At 45.8% G+C, this 19,402-nt stretch overlaps 1 protein-coding gene across 1 annotated transcript; it reads left to right on the top strand.

Annotated features, from left to right (window-relative positions):
• Nucleotides 1–1,389: 1,389 nt before the first annotated feature.
• On the top strand, nucleotides 1,390–19,183 carry EFHD1 (EF-hand domain family member D1). Its single transcript, XM_073674505.1, has 4 exons — nucleotides 1,390–1,777; nucleotides 10,031–10,178; nucleotides 15,988–16,122; nucleotides 17,734–19,183. The coding sequence occupies exons 1-4, from the start codon at nucleotides 1,491–1,493 to the stop codon at nucleotides 17,863–17,865; spliced, it is 702 nt and encodes a 233-aa protein (XP_073530606.1). The 5' UTR covers nucleotides 1,390–1,490; the 3' UTR covers nucleotides 17,866–19,183.
• Nucleotides 19,184–19,402: the final 219 nt, after the last annotated feature.

The following is a 19,402-nucleotide window of genomic DNA, read 5'->3' as shown; positions in this document are numbered from 1 at the left end:
TGTACACTATATACAGAGCTCCTGTGTATAATGTCACTGGTGATCACTGTATTACCTGTATACTGACAATATATACAGAGCTCCTGTGTATAATGTCACTGGTGATCACTGTATTACCTGTAAACTGACACTATATACAGAGCTCCTGTGTATAATGTCACTGATTACTGTATTACCTGTACCCTATACACTATATACAGAGCTCCTGTGTATAATGTCACTGGTGATCACTGTATTAACTAAATACTGACAATATATAGAGTTCCTGTGTATAATGTCACCGGTGATCATTGTATTACCTGTACACTTACATTATACACTGTATACTATGTACAGAGCTCCCGTGTATAATGGCACTTATGATAATATTAGTATTGTGTTTTTTTTTATTGATGATCAGTAGTAGTATTCGGTCACTATGTGGTGGCAATATGTGGTCCAGTCATGGTGTGACGGTTTTTGTCCTTTGTATGTGGTATTATTTGGTCACTATGTGGTGGCAATATGTGGTCCAGTCATGGTGTGACGGTTTTTGTCCTTTGTATGTGGTATTATTTGGTCACTATGTGGTGGTAATATATGGTCTGGTCATGGTGTGATGGCATTTCATCCTTGTATGTTGTATTATTGGTCACTTTAAAAAATGTATGTGACACATTCTCTTAAAGAAAAATAAATAAAAATATACCTAAAAAGAGTATTGGATATTTTAAGAAATGTTAAAAGCCAGAAGAGTCTACATCATCGTGGTGGCGGCTTTAAAAATCTTTTGGCCAAAACAAAAGCTGCTGGCTATGTGTGTGATCTGGTGTTCACTGGGAACTGGTAAGGTGTGATAAGTGAGGACAGAGTGCAGAAGTGGCGTTTTTCCAAGAGTGGGCAGTGGGACTGTGGAAGGTTCAAGGGGTGGAGGCGGAGCCTCAAGGGGGCCCAAAAATGTTGCCAGTATGGGGCCCTGAAATTCCTGGTGTCGGCCCTGCACACACACACACACACACACACACACACACACACACATGTTAATATATATCTATAATATTTATAAACTTTTCTACATTTCCATGATAGTTAATAAATTAACCAATATTATTAATGGATATTAAAAAAAAACACGAAAACCCACTGCAGGAGTCCTGCATTTCCTCTGACTCCATAGCAGGTCTCCACAGGCGTCCTGCAGCCAACTGGATACCAGCTTTTATTTTGCAGCCTGCAGGAGAATGAGAGCTGTGCTCTGATTGGCCGCAGTGGATAACTTTCTGGTGTAGTCGGTGGGGCTCCACGTGTGGCGGGCTCCCCCGGGAATGCACCTGTTGCCCCCGGGCTGAGGCGGAAGAGGCTCCGGAGCAGCTCCCGGAGTGCAGAGTTGCAGCAGTCCTGTGCTCCTCCGCCCTCGGCTCCTCCCCGCCGCCTTATCCCCGGAGCTGCTGGAAGTTTGTAGCACTTGTGTGCGCCCCTCCTGCCGCCTCTGTCCTGTGCTCCCGACTCTCATGGCAGAGAACGAGCTGACCCAGAAGCTGCAGCGCCGCTTGGTGCTAGAAGATGACCCGGCGCCGCCTGCAGAGTACGAGGTGCCCGCTGTGCCCGACGAGGACGAGGAGGAGAAGCCGGCCAATGCCAACGCCGACTCCGAGCTGAGTGCCAAGCTGAACAGGAGGAACGACATCAACCAGGGCAATGCCGTGCCGGCCAACCGGGGCCAGGTCTTCAACCCGTACACTGAGTTCAAGGAGTTCTCCAGAAAGCAGATCAAAGACATGGAGGCCATGTTCCGCCAGTGAGTAGGCACCCAGTGCTGGGCATGGGGGGCATAGCTGGCTCTGCACAGGACGGTGCCGCTGTGGTGTGATGGGGGCAAAGCTGGCTCTTCACAGGACGGCACCGCAGTAGTGTGATGGGGGCATAGCTGGCTCTTCACAGGACGGCGCCACAGTAGTGTGATGGGGGCATAGCTGGCTCTGCACAGGACGGCACCGCAGTAGTGTGATGGGGGCATAGCTGGCTCTTCACAGGACGGCGCCACAGTAGTGTGATGGGGGCATAGCTGGCTCTGCACAGGATGGCGCCGCTGTGGTGTGATGGGGGCATAGCTGGCTCTGCACAGGACGGCGCCTTTGTGGTGTGATGGGGGCAAAGCTGGCTCTGCGCAGGACGGCGCCGCAGTAGTGTGATGGGGGCATAGCTGGCTCTTCACAGGACGGCGCCACAGTAGTGTGATGGGGGCATAGCTGGCTCTGCACAGGACGGCACCGCAGTAGTGTGATGGGGGCATAGCTGGCTCTTCACAGGACGGCGCCACAGTAGTGTGATGGGGGCATAGCTGGCTCTTCACAGGACGGCGCCACAGTAGTGTGATGGGGGCATAGCTGGCTCTGCACAGGATGGCGCCGCTGTGGTGTGATGGGGGCATAGCTGGCTCTGCACAGGACGGCGCCTTTGTGGTGTGATGGGGGCAAAGCTGGCTCTGCACAGGATGGCGCCGCTGTGGTGTGATGGGGGCATAGCTGGCTCTGCACAGGACGGCGCCTTTGTGGTGTGATGGGGGCAAAGCTGGCTCTGCGCAGGACGGCGCTGCTGTAGTGTGATGGGGGCATAGCTGGCTCTTCACAGGATGGCGCCGCTGTGGTGTGATGGGGGCATAGCTGGCTCTTCACAGGACGGCGCCGCTGTAGTGTGATGGGGGGCATAGCTGGCTCTGCCCAGGACAGCTGTAGTGTGATGGGGGGCATAGCTGGCTCTGCACAGGACGGCACTGCTGTAGTGTGATGGGGGCATAGCTGGCTCTTCACAGGACGGTGCCGCTGTGGTGTGATGGGGGCAAAGCTGGCTCTGCGCAGGACTGCTCTGCTGTAGTGTGATGGGGGGCATAGCTGGCTCTGCCCAGGACAGCTGTAGTGTGATGGGGGGCATAGCTGGCTCTGCACAGGACGGCACTGCTGTAGTGTGATGGGGGCATAGCTGGCTCTGCACAGGACAGCTGTAGTGTGATGGGGGGCATAGCTGGCTCTGCACAGGACAGCTGTAGTGTGATGGGGGGCATAGCTGGCTCTGCACAGGACGGCACTGCTGTAGTGTGATGGGGCAAAGCTGGCTCTGCACAGGACGGCGCCGCTGTAGTGTGATGGGGGCAAAGCTGGCTCTGCACAGGACGGCGCTGCTGTAGTGTGATGAGGGCATACCTGGCTCTGCGCAGGACAGCACCGCTGTAGTGTGATGGGCGCACAGCTGGCTCTGCGCAGGACGGCGCCGCTGTAGTGTGATGGGGGGCATAGCTGGCTCTGCGCAGGATGGCGCCGCTGTAGTGTGATGGGGGCAAAGCTGGCTCTTCGCAGGACGGCGCCGCTGTAGTGTGATGGGGGCATACCTGGCTCTGCGCAGGACGGCGCCGCTGGAGTGTGGGGGCATAGCTGGCGCTGCACAGGACGGCGCCGCTGGAGTGTGATGGGGGCATAGCTGGCGCTGCACAGGACGGCGCCTCTGGAGTGTGATGGGGGCATAGCTGGCTCTGCACAGGACGGCGCCTTTGGAGTGTGATGGGGGCATAGCTGGCTCTGCACAGGATGGCGCCTCTGGAGTGTGATGGGGGCATAGCTGGCTCTGCACAGGATGGCGCCTCTGGAGTGTGATGGGGGCATAGCTGGCTCTGCACAGGATGGCGCCTCTGGAGTGTGATGGGGGCATAGCTGGCTCTGCACAGGATGGCGCCTCTGGAGTGTGATGGGGGCATAGCTGGCTCTGCATAGGACGGCGCAGCTGTAGTGTGATGGCTTGTTGTGCCCCACACCTGACATTAAGACTGAGGTGCCATCTCCATGCTTTCTGTGTAGTGGGCAGTGCTGCATGTGGTGGTAGGCTGAAGAGTTAACTTTGTGTAACGTCAGGCAGTACCTGATAGGTGTGTGTGCCACACCTAGTTATAGATGGTGCATTGCCAGGGCTGTGGGTATATGCAGCATGGCATCATAATTGATACCTGGCATTATATGCCAGCATACTCCAACTTGTGGCTGTCCATTTGTTCTTAAACTACAACTCCCAGCATGCCCTGCCAGCCTTTGACCGCCCTATACCAGCCTGCCATGTCGCCTTCTATGTTCACCAGGCAGGCAATTATATAAAGTGCAAGGGAAACGGGGTCCAATCAGCCTGCATCTCTCATGTTTCCATCTGTGTTGGAGGAATGAGAGCTGTAATCTGATTGGCTGCTGCACTGGTTCTTCACCCCTCACAGTGGTTTGGGTCAGTCAGGTGGCGGCGGGGCATCCGAATTCCTGTACAATGTTCTTGCTTGTGCAGGGAGTGATCCTAGTAACAGGATATATTAGGGAGTTGCTGTTTATGCCGGTTTCTGTATGTTAGTGACCATCACTTTATGGGCGATGTATGCTAGTGGGTGGCTTTACACTGGCATATGTCAGAGGTGTATAGGAATTCTTCAGTGCCATGTACACTGCAATCAGCGTGTCGTCACTTGTGTACAGTGTGGCTGTGAAGCCCACCTCCTGTGTGTAGCTGGCGTCATCCCATGTCCTTAAACCGGGGTCTTCCCCTTTTTTGTATTCTTCCCATCTCCTAGTTACTCGGGTCGCCTCCTCCCTTATCCGGGGTGAGCGTCGCTGTTTCACCACCGTCCCCTCCAGCTGAATCATAGTTCCTGTCCCCCCCACCCGCATCCTGATAACTTCTCCTTATGATTCAGTGCTTGCAGTCATTTAGATTTCCCTTCTGCACCTACACACAGCAGAAAATGAGAGTCCAGGATAATGAGGGTTGTAGTCAGCAGCTTCCGTTCCTGCCTGCTATAATGACTTGTGTATACGGCCTGATTCATGCTTTACCTTATGAAGTTAGTTTACGCCCCTGGACTCTGGCTTATATTTCTTTTGATTTCCCCATAAGCGTGCTCAATAGGGGAGAGGGCAAAAAAAGCTGCTGCCGGACCCCGGCATTTATCAAAGGCTGTGTCCAGAACGCTCTGCTCCATCGGAGCGCTGCATCTTTAAGTTAAACATATATTCCTGGAATCATGCAGCCAGTGCCTGATAATGCTGCCTGATCCATGGACAGCATCTATCAGCTGTCAGATTCCATGTAACTTGTAGATATGACATACTTGGTGGGATTTCTGGCAGGTTTTTCTCTTTCTGCTTCCTGTGGATGTCATTCCTTTTACTGTAATGTAATTTCTTTGCAGTTTTTTATTTTGGTTTTGTCAGCAAGAATCCACAAAACCACTGTGTTCTGTTCTAGATCAAGAAGTCTGCATGGTTACAGATAATATAAGTGCATGTTAGTCTTTTTCCCTGCAATGGTTAATGGGAGTGAATTTGTAGCAGCCACTTGTGTTTGGGTGGAGGGTGTGTGGGTATAAAAGCTGCCAGACCCTCCCTCTAGAGCCGCCCCGGGTCATTATGTGCAGCATGGAGCCTGGCACTGTGCCTGTATGTGGCTGGAGCTATGTAACCTCGCCCTGTAATGCTGGTGGGGTCCGGTCAGACAGTGCTTTTCTAGCCCCCTAACGCCTGTCCTACAGCTGTGCAAGTGTCACTGACAATCATAGCTTTGTACGGCTGAAGTGCTGTCATTTAGGTCCTGGGAACAGTTGTCTGCTGCTCCCTCCTAATCATCATGGAGTAAATTGCCAAAAAAGTCTTGTATAGTGCCTCTCAGATGTCCCCAATGTGTGCTGGGAGACATTGTGCAGCTATTCCTGGATGCCGCCTTACAATGTGGCCACAATGTAGCTAAGGCTTGGTTCACACATTGCTTGGTGTGGCAGCACAAACCACAATTTCTATATGTGGTTTTCCCCACTGAAATTTACACCAGTAGTTAATCCAGAATGAGCGTTCGTACCATTCGCCGATTATTTGCCAATCCTAAACATGCCACCAATTACCCGGTGAACGAGTAAAATGCTTGTTCGTCTGGTGATTAGATAATTTGTAACTGCCCAAAAAAATCATTATCAGCAGCACATTGCCTGATGCAAATAGAGTAGGCCGATGATACAATACTGGTTAAAGACTAGTTGGCTCTCTTTTATGGTGCATTGATGAGCTGAAGTCGGCACATCGAAATGCAACGTGACTGTGTTCAAGACTCTGCAGGATCCTTGGAAGCCAGACCTCTCATTAAAGGGATTGCCTGTGATAAGACAACCAGTTTCTAAGGAAATAGTTTCAGCCAACATGGTTGCGATTACAGCTCCGACAGAGGTTTGTCCTAACATCATTTATCCTAGCTAAGCAAAGTTACAATTCAGGATTGTGGAAAAGCAAAGTTCCCTGTGGGGAGTGTGTCTTTCTAGATTTTCCTGAAACGGGCTCAATAAACTTTTGCATTTTGGCACAACTTGAGGAGGTTTTTCCAGGGAAGGCTGTTGACGTGAATGGCACTGAGCTGGAGTACCTGGTACAGGCACTACAGACTGTATGGCACTGCTCCTGGTAAACAATGATGGGGATACAGCTCCTGCTAGAGATTTCTGATGATTAAGCCAAGGCAAATACCCTGCCATCTTCTCCCTTAGACTGAACAATCTCTCCAAATACACCTTGATAGGGGGACATCTATTAGTCTGGAGAGCGGGATGGGGAAAAGCCACTGTGGACCTGCCAAGAACGTCCCCAGCCACAGCGTTTCAGAGAAAGACATACATGGCTGCAGTAATGAAGCCAAAACTCTCGCTCTGCCTGTTGGTCGGGCAGCATAATTCTCCAGTCAGGTTCCCGTTAACAGAAAAGTGAAACTCTCCTTTAAGGCTCATTCAGACTTCCGTGCACATGGGTCCATGCACGGCTAATGCACAGACTGTCCGCTTGTCTCCTGACCCTAGCATGACTGTTTCATGTCTTTCTATGAGGTTGTCACGCTCGGTTCAGGAGATCCGCAGCCAGTCCGTGCATTGTGGTCCTATCTCCGGCCGATTAGCACAGACGTCTGAATGAGTATTTAAAATAGCAAATTCATCAATTCTAACTAATAGGAGCTTGACACATTGACTTTGTAGCAGTCTGTATTCCGTATGTACCATGCTCTCTCCTGTGTTCCCATTGAAGGAACTACCTTCCTAGACAATATTCTTATCTTGATAGAAATTTCTTGGCAAGTTGCAACAGTGACACATATGACGGGAGATGGAGGAGGCAGTAACTTCCACATTCCTCTGTCTGACACTTCTAGGGGAGTTTTATTTTCGCTGTTACGAGCTTGTGTCTTCTCTAATAGTGTCTGATCTTATGTTTGGAAGGTGTGGTATACTAGACTTTTATTTGTTTATCTGTAAATTTTTATAATTTTCATTTTATATGATTTTGTTGAGTTTTTTTTTTTTAAGATCATTCTGCAGATTTGTTATATTCTTAAAGAATAAAAATGTTAGTGCATAAGAATATCATGGAGGAGGGTGACCTGCTTATTACATGTCATGTCATCCATGAGTGTCCATTAACTTGAATAGCTGCATGTCCGTTTAGGCTGGAAGCACAGCTGCATAGTTAGGTGCATGTTTTGATGCAGTTTAGTGTAGTAGAAGTTTTTTCCTTTTTATATTTCCCATTTTTGTATCCATTCCTGAGTTTGGCATCTGAAACTGCAACAAAATCTTGTGATTCTGGCCTTATGATATAATTGCCTATTGCCATGAGCCCAAGAGCAGCACACGGTGATATCACAAATTGCTGTGGTTTTACTGGTTTGAATGAGCTTCACCTATATTTGCCAAAAAAACACTATTTCCTGTGTGTAGCGATGTGAGCACGGTCCGTGTTTCATGGATGTGTGATACCGGCCTTACACTTAAAACTTGTATATTTACAATGGAGTTCCTTTACACTACGTTCACACGTAATTACCATCAGTTGTGATTGTTGCCTGTGAGTGGCGCTATTGCTGACCGCTCACCAGGCATCATGAGACCCGGCTGCAGCCGCCTCTGGCATCCACTGATGTCACATCAAGTTCCGGTTGCAGCCTGGCGTGACCCAGTGATGCGCTCTCCCCCTGATTGATGGGCTGTGGCAGGGTTTCCCCGCACGTCACAGCCCAGCATCCACCGCGCTCTTTCCCTCTCCTCTGCATTCATTGGGAAAGTGCGCAGGAGTTGCTGTGCTGTGACGTGCGGTAAAAACGCTGCCCACAGCCCACTCAATCAGGGGGGAGCGCGTCACTGGGTCACGCCCGCCTGCAGCCGGAACTTGACGTGACATCAGCGGATGCCAGCCGGGTCACATGATGCCTGGTGAGCGGTCAGTGATAGCGCCGCTCACAGGCAACAATCGCAACAGAAGGTATTTACAAAGCAACTTATTTCCACCTTTTGAATTGTTATGGGTATTCTGGACAACCTCTGAGTAAGAATATGACTGGTTTTGCCAGATTGGCTCTAGTTTCAGAGATATTTAATAGTTAATTGCAGTAGAATTATGGCTTCAAAAAGTCTTATTTCATAGCATTGTAAGCCTAAAAATTGAAATACAGAATAATTATATGGGATATTTCATTACCTAAGACACTGTTAGAGTCAAAAGACCAAAAGCTATTGCATTTGTTATCACACACAAGTCGCATTGATGGAATGCATTATTTTCATGGATGAATTATCTCAAAAACTAGAACCAATTCAGCAAAAGTAATGGGATTTTTGAATTCACCCTCAAAATACCGTAAATCCATTCAAAATACCTTGGTACCTGAATTATTTTTTTTGTAGACCTATGTAATCACTATAGAAAATAATTGGCTGCAGCTTTTTTGCGACTTGTCATTGCTGGACATGGGTAAACCAAAGCCAGCCGAGGCCCAGGAATGTCTTTTTATAATGTATACTTGTCCGCTGAGTAACTGGATGTAGTTTTACCATTGATACATGAAGTGACAAGTTATTTGCTAAGGATTTTTGTGTTATCTTTGTGGCTCCGTACCGGAGCCTAGGATGTTGTAAGTGCAGTCATTTTCTATTATTTCCTTATTCAGGGCTCTAACGTTATCCTATGTGTGTATAAGACGAGGCTTCCTTCCAGCTTGTATATAGAGGTGTCCTGTGTACTTACAGGCGGCTCCATACATCCACCCGCTGCACTACAGACTTGTCTATAAATGGGCTGAATGTTGCTGGCTCTGCTTCTATCTTCCCTTTTCATAACTTCCACTTTAAACCCAGAACAGGCCAACCAAAATCCATGTGAACAGCAGCCGTGTGCTGGAATGCATTCCTATTTATAGGTCCCTGCCCAGATTTCTTGATTTAAGGGCCTAAATCTCGCTGGCATAACTGCAGCTGATAAAGTGATCTTTGCCTGCTAGATAGCTGTTCCCATCTACAGTGACGTTATTTATGTGGATACACTGATGTGTTGTCTAGGGGGCCACATGGGCTCTTAAATTCCTTGTGTTTTCAGTACTGATAGCCAGCTGAAGCCTATTTTAATATATATAGAACTTTGCAAAAATGCAGGATTGTTGTGAACTGCTGGGCTCAAAACTTATAGGGTTGCTTCGTCCGCAGACATCATATATCTGTATGGAGCACTGAAACGGTAGATACTTGCTACTGTCGGTTACTCGGCGGCACATAAAGTCCCCTGCAACTTTGAATAGCGTTGTTTAGTGCACTACGCAACTGCTTATGTTGAAGCTATAACTCCTATGTGTGTAGAGTAGACTAGCTCCATCATATGGCATGCAATGTATCACACTTCTGTAAGCCTTTGTATAAATTTGGAGGTCTGTGGGTACCCAATAGAGATCTGTGGGTGCCCAATTATAACCCTTTAGAAGCTGATGGATGTATTAAGATACAGAATATTGTCTAATCTGCTAGGTAATAATAGTGTCTGGACATAAACAAGTATGTTGTCGCCTGTTCTGATAACAAGCAGAAACTTTGTAAGCACAATGCGTTGTAGAGTCTCGTGATTTTTCATTCCACATTAATTACACGTTCTTTACATAGGACTTCTTGGCCTCACTGAAAATGAGGTGCCTAAATCATAACACGGTCGTATTTATTTTCTTTTGTGCTTTCTAGGTATGACACTGGACGAGACAATTTCATAGACCTGATGGAGTTGAAGCTTATGATGGAGAAGTTGGGAGCTCCACAGACTCATCTTGGCTTGAAGAACATGATAAAGGAAGTAGATGAAGATATTGATGGAAAGATGAACTTCCGAGAGGTATGCACTTAATCGCTTGTGAATAAAGTTATGTTGGCCATCCCTTTCTAACACCTAATTACATGTAGATGTGAAAAGTGTCTGACCAGTCCCAAATAGGGATGATGAGTCCCCTATTTAAATAGTGATTTCTGGGCATGAACGTCTCCCTCCATTCACTGTGTATGGGACTGACAGAGATGAGTGTTGTATCCGACCATCTCCACCAGTCCCATAGACAATGAATACAGTGATGGAGTGCATGCGGGACTCTTGGGTCCTGTTCTCCATATCGGTGGGGCTCTTGGCGATCATACCTTTCCTATGAATATGTGATAAATTGTTATCATGGGCCAACCCCTTTAACACATTGAAATAATGCCGAAATGTAGAACAATGTTATGGTTACCATAACTAATGAGGAAATGTGGGGGTTTCTACACCATTTTATCAACATGTTGCAAAGAGCCAAGAACATATGACAGTGGGGAGAATGCTGTGTGAGTGAAAATTATCTGCCACCAGAATAGTCTGCAAATTATGAGACGTTCAGGGTGTGCCGATTATACATTGCTATTATTTTAGTCACTGCCTTTAGCTGCAGTGTGGCCTGAATCTACTAACTGGTGGAATTCAAGTTTTATTCGTAAGGACTAGACCTAAATGAGCTTGGATCATGGTGATGGTTTCATAGAAAGTTTGCTTCTATCTGGAGAGCGGAACAAAGCTGAAGGGGACAACAGACCGTTAAACACTTCAGCTTCTTGTCATTTGTGGGGGTCTCAGCAATCAGACCCTCTACTGATTAAACATTGAATAAGAGGGAATGTGCCTTAGGCTGCATATTGACCGTGCTTTATTGTGAACCCCACCACCATGCCTACCTTCCCAGCCCCTATGCATAAAGCCTGGAAATTAGTGGTCTAGTGATTTAATGTACAAAAATAGAAATCTGCACTAGATTGAGAAGTTTACCCAGATGTAGTAGAAGACCAGTATTCGTTACTTTTGGAACATAGAGCAGCAAGAGACTTGAGTCACATTAGTAAGGATCAGACCATTATTACTGTCTATTAAAGGGATATTCTCAAGTTGTCTCCTGAGCAGCTCAGAGCTATGTAGTCTCCTTGCTTGCTTGTTTCTGACAGGTTGGTCCCTCCTGGAGTGACAGTTCTGATGAGTAGCAAAGCTGTAGTATTAGTAGAACCATAAAGCTCAACACACGTTCTCCTGTAATTCATTCAGTAATCACTGGTTTGTCCTGGACTCCATTCTGCTGTGCATGTAGTTACATATAGAGATAACAGAATATTTGGACAATTGCACAGCTCCAGACAGTGAGAGCCATGATTAGAAGACCTGATCTGAAATATGTTGTTGGTATGAGCTGGTGTTTTTGCGAGATTTTTAACAGCAGCTTACAAAAAAAGAACACAGCAGCATTCTGTAAGGGCCAAGATATAGGCAAACTCTGAATACATGAGATTAAACTGCATTGGTGTTAAAATTTATTTACAAAAAATGAAGGTTCTTAGCGCATAAATTGGCCAATTCATGTATGCCCACCAACCACGGCAAGGTGACCTACCTCTGATGGGTACCTACCCTACCTACCCTACTAAACATGCTTCTCTTGGGCAATAGGCCTACAATTTAAATGGACAGGTAGGAACCAGCACTAATTAAAAGCACCTTTGGGCTGATGGGAGGAGTGCAGCCCTTACAAAGTGCTGCAGTGTTCTTTTTTTTTTTTTTGTATGTTATGCAGACATTGCAGCTTTCACCTGTTCACACTATATTATGGACATGCTGGTCAGGTTTTTTTTTTTTTTTTTTTTATAACAGCAGCTTGTCAGGAGCTGAGAGGGAGATGACCAGCTAACTGCTGTATAGAAATCAATGGGCTGGATGGAAATAGGTGGCTGGGATGTTAGGATGTTGTGCGTTAACCCTTCTCTTTGAATGTAGCTGGTGCACATTCTCAGTCATGGTCTATTCTGGAACTAGTTTTCGTTTAACCAGCTGTACTCAGTGTAAGATCTTTAGCATTATTTAATTGCAGGGGAATGACAGATAAAAAAAAATTAAGCCGATTGCGCACTCCCCCTTCTTGTAAAATAATCTCTGGAGGCAGAGTTATCTTCCAGGCAGCGTCTTGCCCATAGCCTGGAAGAGGTAATTTATCTAAAATGATAAAAGATGATTTATCCACAACAAGGCATCTGATATGAGGCATACAGAGATTATTTTTTTTTATAGCAGTTAATAACCTGTACTTTGAACAAAAGTTCGGTCGAACCCAAACTCCTACGGGTCCGCTCATCGCTACTCTGCATCCAAGCATCCATGTATTCTCAAAAAGAAGAGCGTAAGCCACTGCCTGACAACTCTGGCGGCAACTTTCCTCTTATCAGAACTAAGAATTGGGCATGTTGAAATACATTATGCCCAACCCTTATATCCCCTAACATCTGTCATCGGAGGACAGTTGGGACATCCCCATACCAGTCCCATCAGAATCCGGGTGGATTTGGCTGACGTATGGCCATGTAACTGAAGGTGCATGTTTAAGATGAAAGGAGAAATTGCGGCAGCTCAAATGAGCGTGTTTGATATCGGTCTCAAGTGTACGGCCAGCCTAAGTCAATCAAAACCCCAAATGAAGACACTTAATACAATTGTAGCATTTGGCACCATGACAGCAGTGCACTATATAGGGGCTGCTCTTCAAGTGACCGGATGACGGCTGCTACATCTGTGTCTATTTCTCTTATGAGCTAGTACACAAGTCTCTTTCAAGAATCTGCTTTTCACTGACTTCTCATTTAGCAAAATTGTAGCAAGTGAACAAGGTTAAAGGCTTTTCAACAATGTGTGAGTGTGCAGTGCAGATTGCTGGAGGCGATTTCACTAGAGCTGTCACTTCCTGTCACTGGCCGAGGACGGTCTTGGCCAAGGTTCACAGTTTAGATGACTACAACTTCCTGTTAATAATTGTCAGGAGCATTGTATATACCTGGCGGTAATTAACCCCTGCGCTGGGCAATAGAGCCAGGCACATGGATCCCAGAGCCAGAGAGCATGCCAGTTTGTCATGTGTATACACAAGGCTGCTGCAGCCACATCTACTATATAATCGGCTTATCCAGTCTGTCCAGGAAATCCCGCGTCGCTGATTGGTCTGGCCGCGGCCAATCAGTGACGCGGGATTTCAGAACAAGATGGCGGCCGTTAGCAGCTCATCTGCCGCACGGAGGTCAGCGGCGATGCCCGGTGCTAGCCGGTCATCTCCCAGCTGATTCGCAGCAGAAGTACCCCGACCGGCGGCCTAGGCGGCGCCGCTCCCCGGTCCTCCCTTCACACTTGCCGTCGGGAGATCAGTGGCCCTAGCCGCTGATCTCCCGATGGTAGCCGCATGGAGGTCAGCGGCGATGCAGCCGGGAGATGACCGGCGCTAACCGGTCATCTCCCAGCTGCTCACAGCGGAAGTACCCGCACAGGCAGCGCCGCTCCCCGGTCCTCACTAACACGGTTGGCTGATTGGTCCCAGCCGTGACCAGTCAGCGATATTGGCACGAAATTTAAACACCGCTCTGCTGATTAGTCACGCCCGGTCAGCCGCATACATATTCTAGAATACCTGATGCGTTAGAATCGGGCCACCATCTAGTGCATGTATATAAGAGCGCAGTTAGCCTCTGTTTACATCACTCCAGGGTATAGGAGATCAGTATTACCTGATGTTTTTTTGCATTTGTTACTGCATAACTATCCAACGATTGAGCACAATGTAAAAGAAATAAAAGCATTCATGATATATACTGTGCTGTATACTACTGTACTTTGCTGCCCAATGTGTAGGAAAATGCAATCTGCTTCAAAATGCCATCCAATCCTTCTTTCCCGTGGCATCATCGAGTGTTGAAATGTGACATGCTTGATCCTTCTTTACATCAACACAGTGTCAGGTGGCCCCCATATACATTAGACAAATGTTTTTTGTGGGTTCAGCTGACATTAGTCTGTGTATATGGGCCTTAAAGGGGTTCTCCAGGAATGTAATAAAATGGCCCATGTCATGTAACTGAAACTGTAGCCCATCCTATTCTTGTGTCGGGATGCTGCAGTCTGAAGAAACTCTGCTCCTGAGACCTGTGTGTTATCTGACAGAGGAGGTGTATTGTAAGCACACATACCGGTGAGCTGCTGAGGAGGGCTGTCAGGAGAATCTCCTGTCACGGCCCTTCTCCGGCAGATCACTGTAGTGTGTGGGCTAATTATACATCTCATCTGTGAATTGATACAACGTCTTAGGAGCAGTGATTCTTCAGACTGCAGCTCATCCTGACAAGTGACTAAGACAGGTTGCTGTTTGATTCACGAGGCGGGGGGGGGGGGTTTTTTACATTTTTGAAGAACCACTTTAAGGCGGAGTTGAATAACTTTTATTTTATTTCCTTTAAATATTAAAATATCTTATTGCTTGGCTTCATTCTCTTTGTGGGGTGCCTACTTAATTTAGTAGGTTTACCTTCAGACAATGTTAAAGGGAACTGTCAACCGATTGGTGCTGCCCGAACCACGGACAGCATGAATAAGAGACCGGCTCCATTATTGCAGCCAGATATGTTTTGCTACTATGATTAGCCCAAGACACAGGCTTTTAGGTCTCTCCCTATATACACACAGCTGCCGTCATACTAGCCACATAGTCCTATCCTGTTTTTTTAAAAGTTTTTTTTCTGAGCATTTCAAATTTAAAACATGTACACGGCCTCAATGACTGAGCTGGAATATAATCACTGCCGGGCTGTGTGAATCAATGTTACCATGTAGTACTCAGCTGGGTTGTATGTTTACTAAGACTGTGTAATATACCAGTATTTTCTTTAGCAACTTTGGACCCCCCTCTTGTAAGCATGCAATGTTAAATTATGAACGTCCGAATTACAATTGTGCGCACTTGCTGTATATTGATGTCCGTGTACAATGCCCTGTTCTGTTCTGTAGCTGGTGATGTATGTGACTGTGTGCATGGACGTGGTATGCTAGAATCTGATGGGTCACTTCTCTGCACAGACTCGGAGAATGGGCAACTGTTCTGCGTCTCTGCCATATCTTTTTACTGATCGAGATGAGAATATGATCGGGAAAGGTGAGGCGTGTGGGAAGCTTCACTCTCACAATGGACCCTCAGTACAGGGCACATCATTGTCTGATTACCTGCTGATAGCAGACACTGTATGCCAGTCATCCTAGACTGTAAATGCCAGCATTGCCCCGATAAGGCGGGGGCATAGTGCTCTCTATCCAGGTGAGAGTGGGGTGATTTGTGGAATGAGACGTTTGCGGATGTGAATACCTGTGTGTGGATATGACTGCAATGTCGGCTGACCTTGTGCATGCTCGGAGGCTGGCGGGGAACACTGGCCTCCACTTGAGCCAATAGACAAAGACTCTTAAAGAAGTGGAAATCCCCTTTTAACATGGTTTGTGTGGTCAGTACCCTCTTGCCATAATCATATTACACTTTCCATTGTTTTAGTGTCTAAATTGTACCCCATGGTCTGCAGTATACAGCTATATATGTGCCTGTAGGACATTGGAGTCTAGTTTACAGTATATTGTGTTGAATAAGAAAGAAATGTCTAGTCGGGGGCTATGTACAACTAATAAATTACACTTTAGTCTGTGCAATATAAGCAGTCCTGATTGTAACCTGGTTTCACAAAATCTCTCACTATATATCTTGAAGATTGTGATCTCTTAGTGCTTGTTGTCACTGGGCTATCACACCACATTAATGTTCGTGCTTTGTTTCCCTTCCTAGTTCATGCTGATATTCCGTAAGGCGGCGGCAGGAGAGCTGGATGAGGACTGCGGACTGATGTGTCTAGCTAAACTCTCTGAAATCGACGTGTCAACAGAGGGAGTAAAGGGAGCCAAGAACTTCTTTGAGGCCAAGGTGAGTCAAAATTGTAGGAATTGTTTGGCATAGAAAAGAGATTGTGCACCACTGAATTCACCCAGTACCAATTATACCATAAAAAATAGATCTCTGTGAGGAGACAAAAAAAATAATTATGTGTATATATATTCTTTCTGATAGACTATTTCTTTTTTTTCTGGACAATAAGGGCTCGGACATCCGTCTTTTTTGCATATGAGACTTTGGACCTATTATTTTGATCAGTGTGTGTGGTCCAACTGTTATCAGTTTTTCTCGTACGTGGAAAAAAAAAAAAAAAAGTTTCTCCACCTTCTTTTTATAAATCAAATAATTTTTATTTAAACAATTGAACATATTCAAACATGGACAAGTAAAATAACAATCATCCCTTTAAATCACCCAACCCTTCCCGCCCTTTTTCGCCAAGCTCTTCTGGTCTCCACCTTCTTTATGACAGTCCGTGAAAATCATACCATATTTTTATGTCATCGGAGTGCGGTCCAATTTTTTTTTTTTTTTTTTTCTTCTCACGGATCCATACACTTGCATTGCCGATTTTGATCTGACCCTCGGAACAAAATCTGATATGTCCCCACAATATTCCACTGACAGCTCAGTCTGCAAAAAATCAGACATGTAAGTGACCCAATAGACCAGTGTTCCCCAACTCTGGTCCCCAAGAGCCACCAACAGATCATGTTTTCAGGATTTCCTTAGTATTGCACAGGTGATGGAATTCTTGCATGTCCAGGTGAGCAGATATCACCTGTACAATGCTAATGAAATCCTGACCTTTTTGGAGGCTCTTGAGGACTGGAGTTGGGGAACTCTGCCATAGGCTATCACTGATACGAGAACTGTCGGTGAAAACCACGGATAGCACGTCTACCAGAATACCGTCTGAATGACACCTAACTTGAATTGTTCACATAAATGGCTATTAAAGGGAGTCTGTCGGCAGGTTTTTGCAATGTATTCAGAGAACAGCATGAGGCAGGGGCAGAGAGCCTGTTTCCATCCATGTGTTGTCATTTTGATGAAATCACAGTTTTCTCTGCTGCAGATCTACCAGTTCTCTGAATGCTGAGCTGTGTATAACCCCGTCCATATCACTGATTGGCTGTTTTCTGTGTACTCTGTGCAGGAGGACTACATGGCACAAGACAACTAGTGCTTTAGGGATAGTCTCCTGTTGATAAAACACTGATTTTCTCAGATTATATAGCAAAAATCTGCCGACAGATGACTTTTAAATGGCTGAATCATGGGGATCTGTAGTCTTTTGCTGATGCCATTTACATAGTGGTTGTTCGGTGTACAATGCTGGCTGCAATGTTTGAAGCATTTGAGTCCATAAGTGTAAAGTTCATGAAGATTGCCCATTAAGGAGCGACTGTTTGAGTTTGTTTAATGGGCACTGTTCCAAAAAGTCTGACCTTACATGATAGAATAAATCAGTGGTCACCTCTGCCTGCCATGCTCCTCTGCAGTCTGTAGGGATTAGCACATGAAATACGTCTACAGGGTTTTTACATGAAACTGAGCATAAATTGGTAACTGATAAATTATTTGTATACTTAGTTCTGTACACCACCAAAATTGAATCCCCTTTCCTTCCACTTTTAGGTCCAGGCTCTATCTTCTGCCAGTAAGTTTGAGTCGGAAATTCGCGCTGAGCAGGACGAGAGAAAGCGGCAGGAGGAAGACAAGAAGAACCGCAGGGCCGCCTTCAAGGAATTGAAATCCGCATTTAACTAAAAAGTTGCCGCCTTTGATACTAATATATGATCAGTCTTCCATCACCCTAGGAAATTGGAACGTAAGGCTCTAGGGCTTATTGGGTTTTCATGGCTGGAAGGCTGGTTCTTGTGTTAATAAGACCCGCTAAAGCAGGAACAATCGTCCCTTCTAATAGTTTGTTAAAAACAGGGAATTGACCAAAAGCTAAAAAAAAAAAAAAAAAAAGCAATATTTCCTCCTGTATGTTCTGAAACTTGCCTATTTCTAATGTGCCATAGGTGATAAAACTGCTATCTTTTCCTTATATTTTATGTAAATCTACAGTCTGTAATTGGTTTGAAGCAATTTAAGGGTTCCTACATGCTACAAATAGGATACTTGTGAATCAACTCTAATAATTTGTACATGAAAGGCAAGAGAAACTACCCAAGAAGACTCGGATAGGCCAGACCCCTATAGAACGGCATTCCACTGATCAGTAACATTCCTAGTAGGAGGGGGGTCTTCACACATGGCAGACCTACTGCAGAGATTTCGGCAACTTTCCCATGTGTTTGAATGATGGCTTGCAGAAATCCACGTGCTCGGCGCAGTGACCACTCCAATTCATATGAATGGAATGGATTTCATTTCTGACCTATGTTGCTGCATCTGAAAATGCTCTAAAGGGATCTACATCTACAGAGATCCTGTCTGGTAACATTCTTCATTTAAGAGTCACAAAGTCCCGAGCTTAATTCTTTAGGTAACATATGCTAAAGAAAGGTACTATTGAATATTCATATTTTCAGTGGACTCAGGAGTTTAAAGACATTTTGGAATTTTATGATCTATTGTGATCCAGGTGGTGGAAGAGATCTAGAAAATTGTAAATAACTTGCTGCAGACAATGTGAAAAGGGAAATCTCTACATTAAGGTAAAAGGGGCATCTCCTTGCAGTACTGGCTCCTGAATATCCTTTATGGAATGATGATAAACTGTACAGCAAACCCAGGCACATACTGTGTGTAGTCTACTGTACACTGACTTGTAGTCTGATCGGTTGTTACAGGCAAATTGAATGTGAAATGTCGCTTTATGGTTTTTGTTAATGCAACAGACAAATCTGCCGGCTCTATATCCTGGATTGGAGCGATGATGCTGGCAAGCCTTGTAGTTTAGCTGGTAATTATCATTTATTGTATCGCCGTGTTACTTTTCTAGGGATGTTCTTTCTGACCCCAAGTTGCACACTTGGAAGAAGCTTTTCGATGCTCAGCTGCAACCCTGCTGGCTACTGTCATATACGTTTTATATTAATATAAAAAAAAATAATAAATATGTTTTACTAATAAAGCTTGCAGTGTATTTTCTGGTTATACTGATTTTCTGTGATTGTGATCTTGAGTCACGGGTTGGCGGTTCTGAATCAACAGACTAAGGAAAAGTTAGTTTATTGGCCCTAAAAGGGTCTCGAGGCAATTGTGTGCATGTGAAAATAATCAACCGACTCCAATGTGTAATGTCATACAGATCACACCCTTTTGTTTTGGTGTAATGCAATTTCAAATGTTC

The sequence above is a fragment of the Phyllobates terribilis genome, unplaced genomic scaffold (assembly GCF_046119375.1).
Source record: "Phyllobates terribilis strain yellow unplaced genomic scaffold, ASM4611937v1 Scaffold_3__8_contigs__length_932513732, whole genome shotgun sequence".
NCBI lineage: Eukaryota > Metazoa > Chordata > Amphibia > Anura > Dendrobatidae > Phyllobates > Phyllobates terribilis.
The sequence above is the reverse complement of the archived record's forward strand: the minus strand, read 5'-3'. Positions and strand labels throughout refer to the sequence as shown.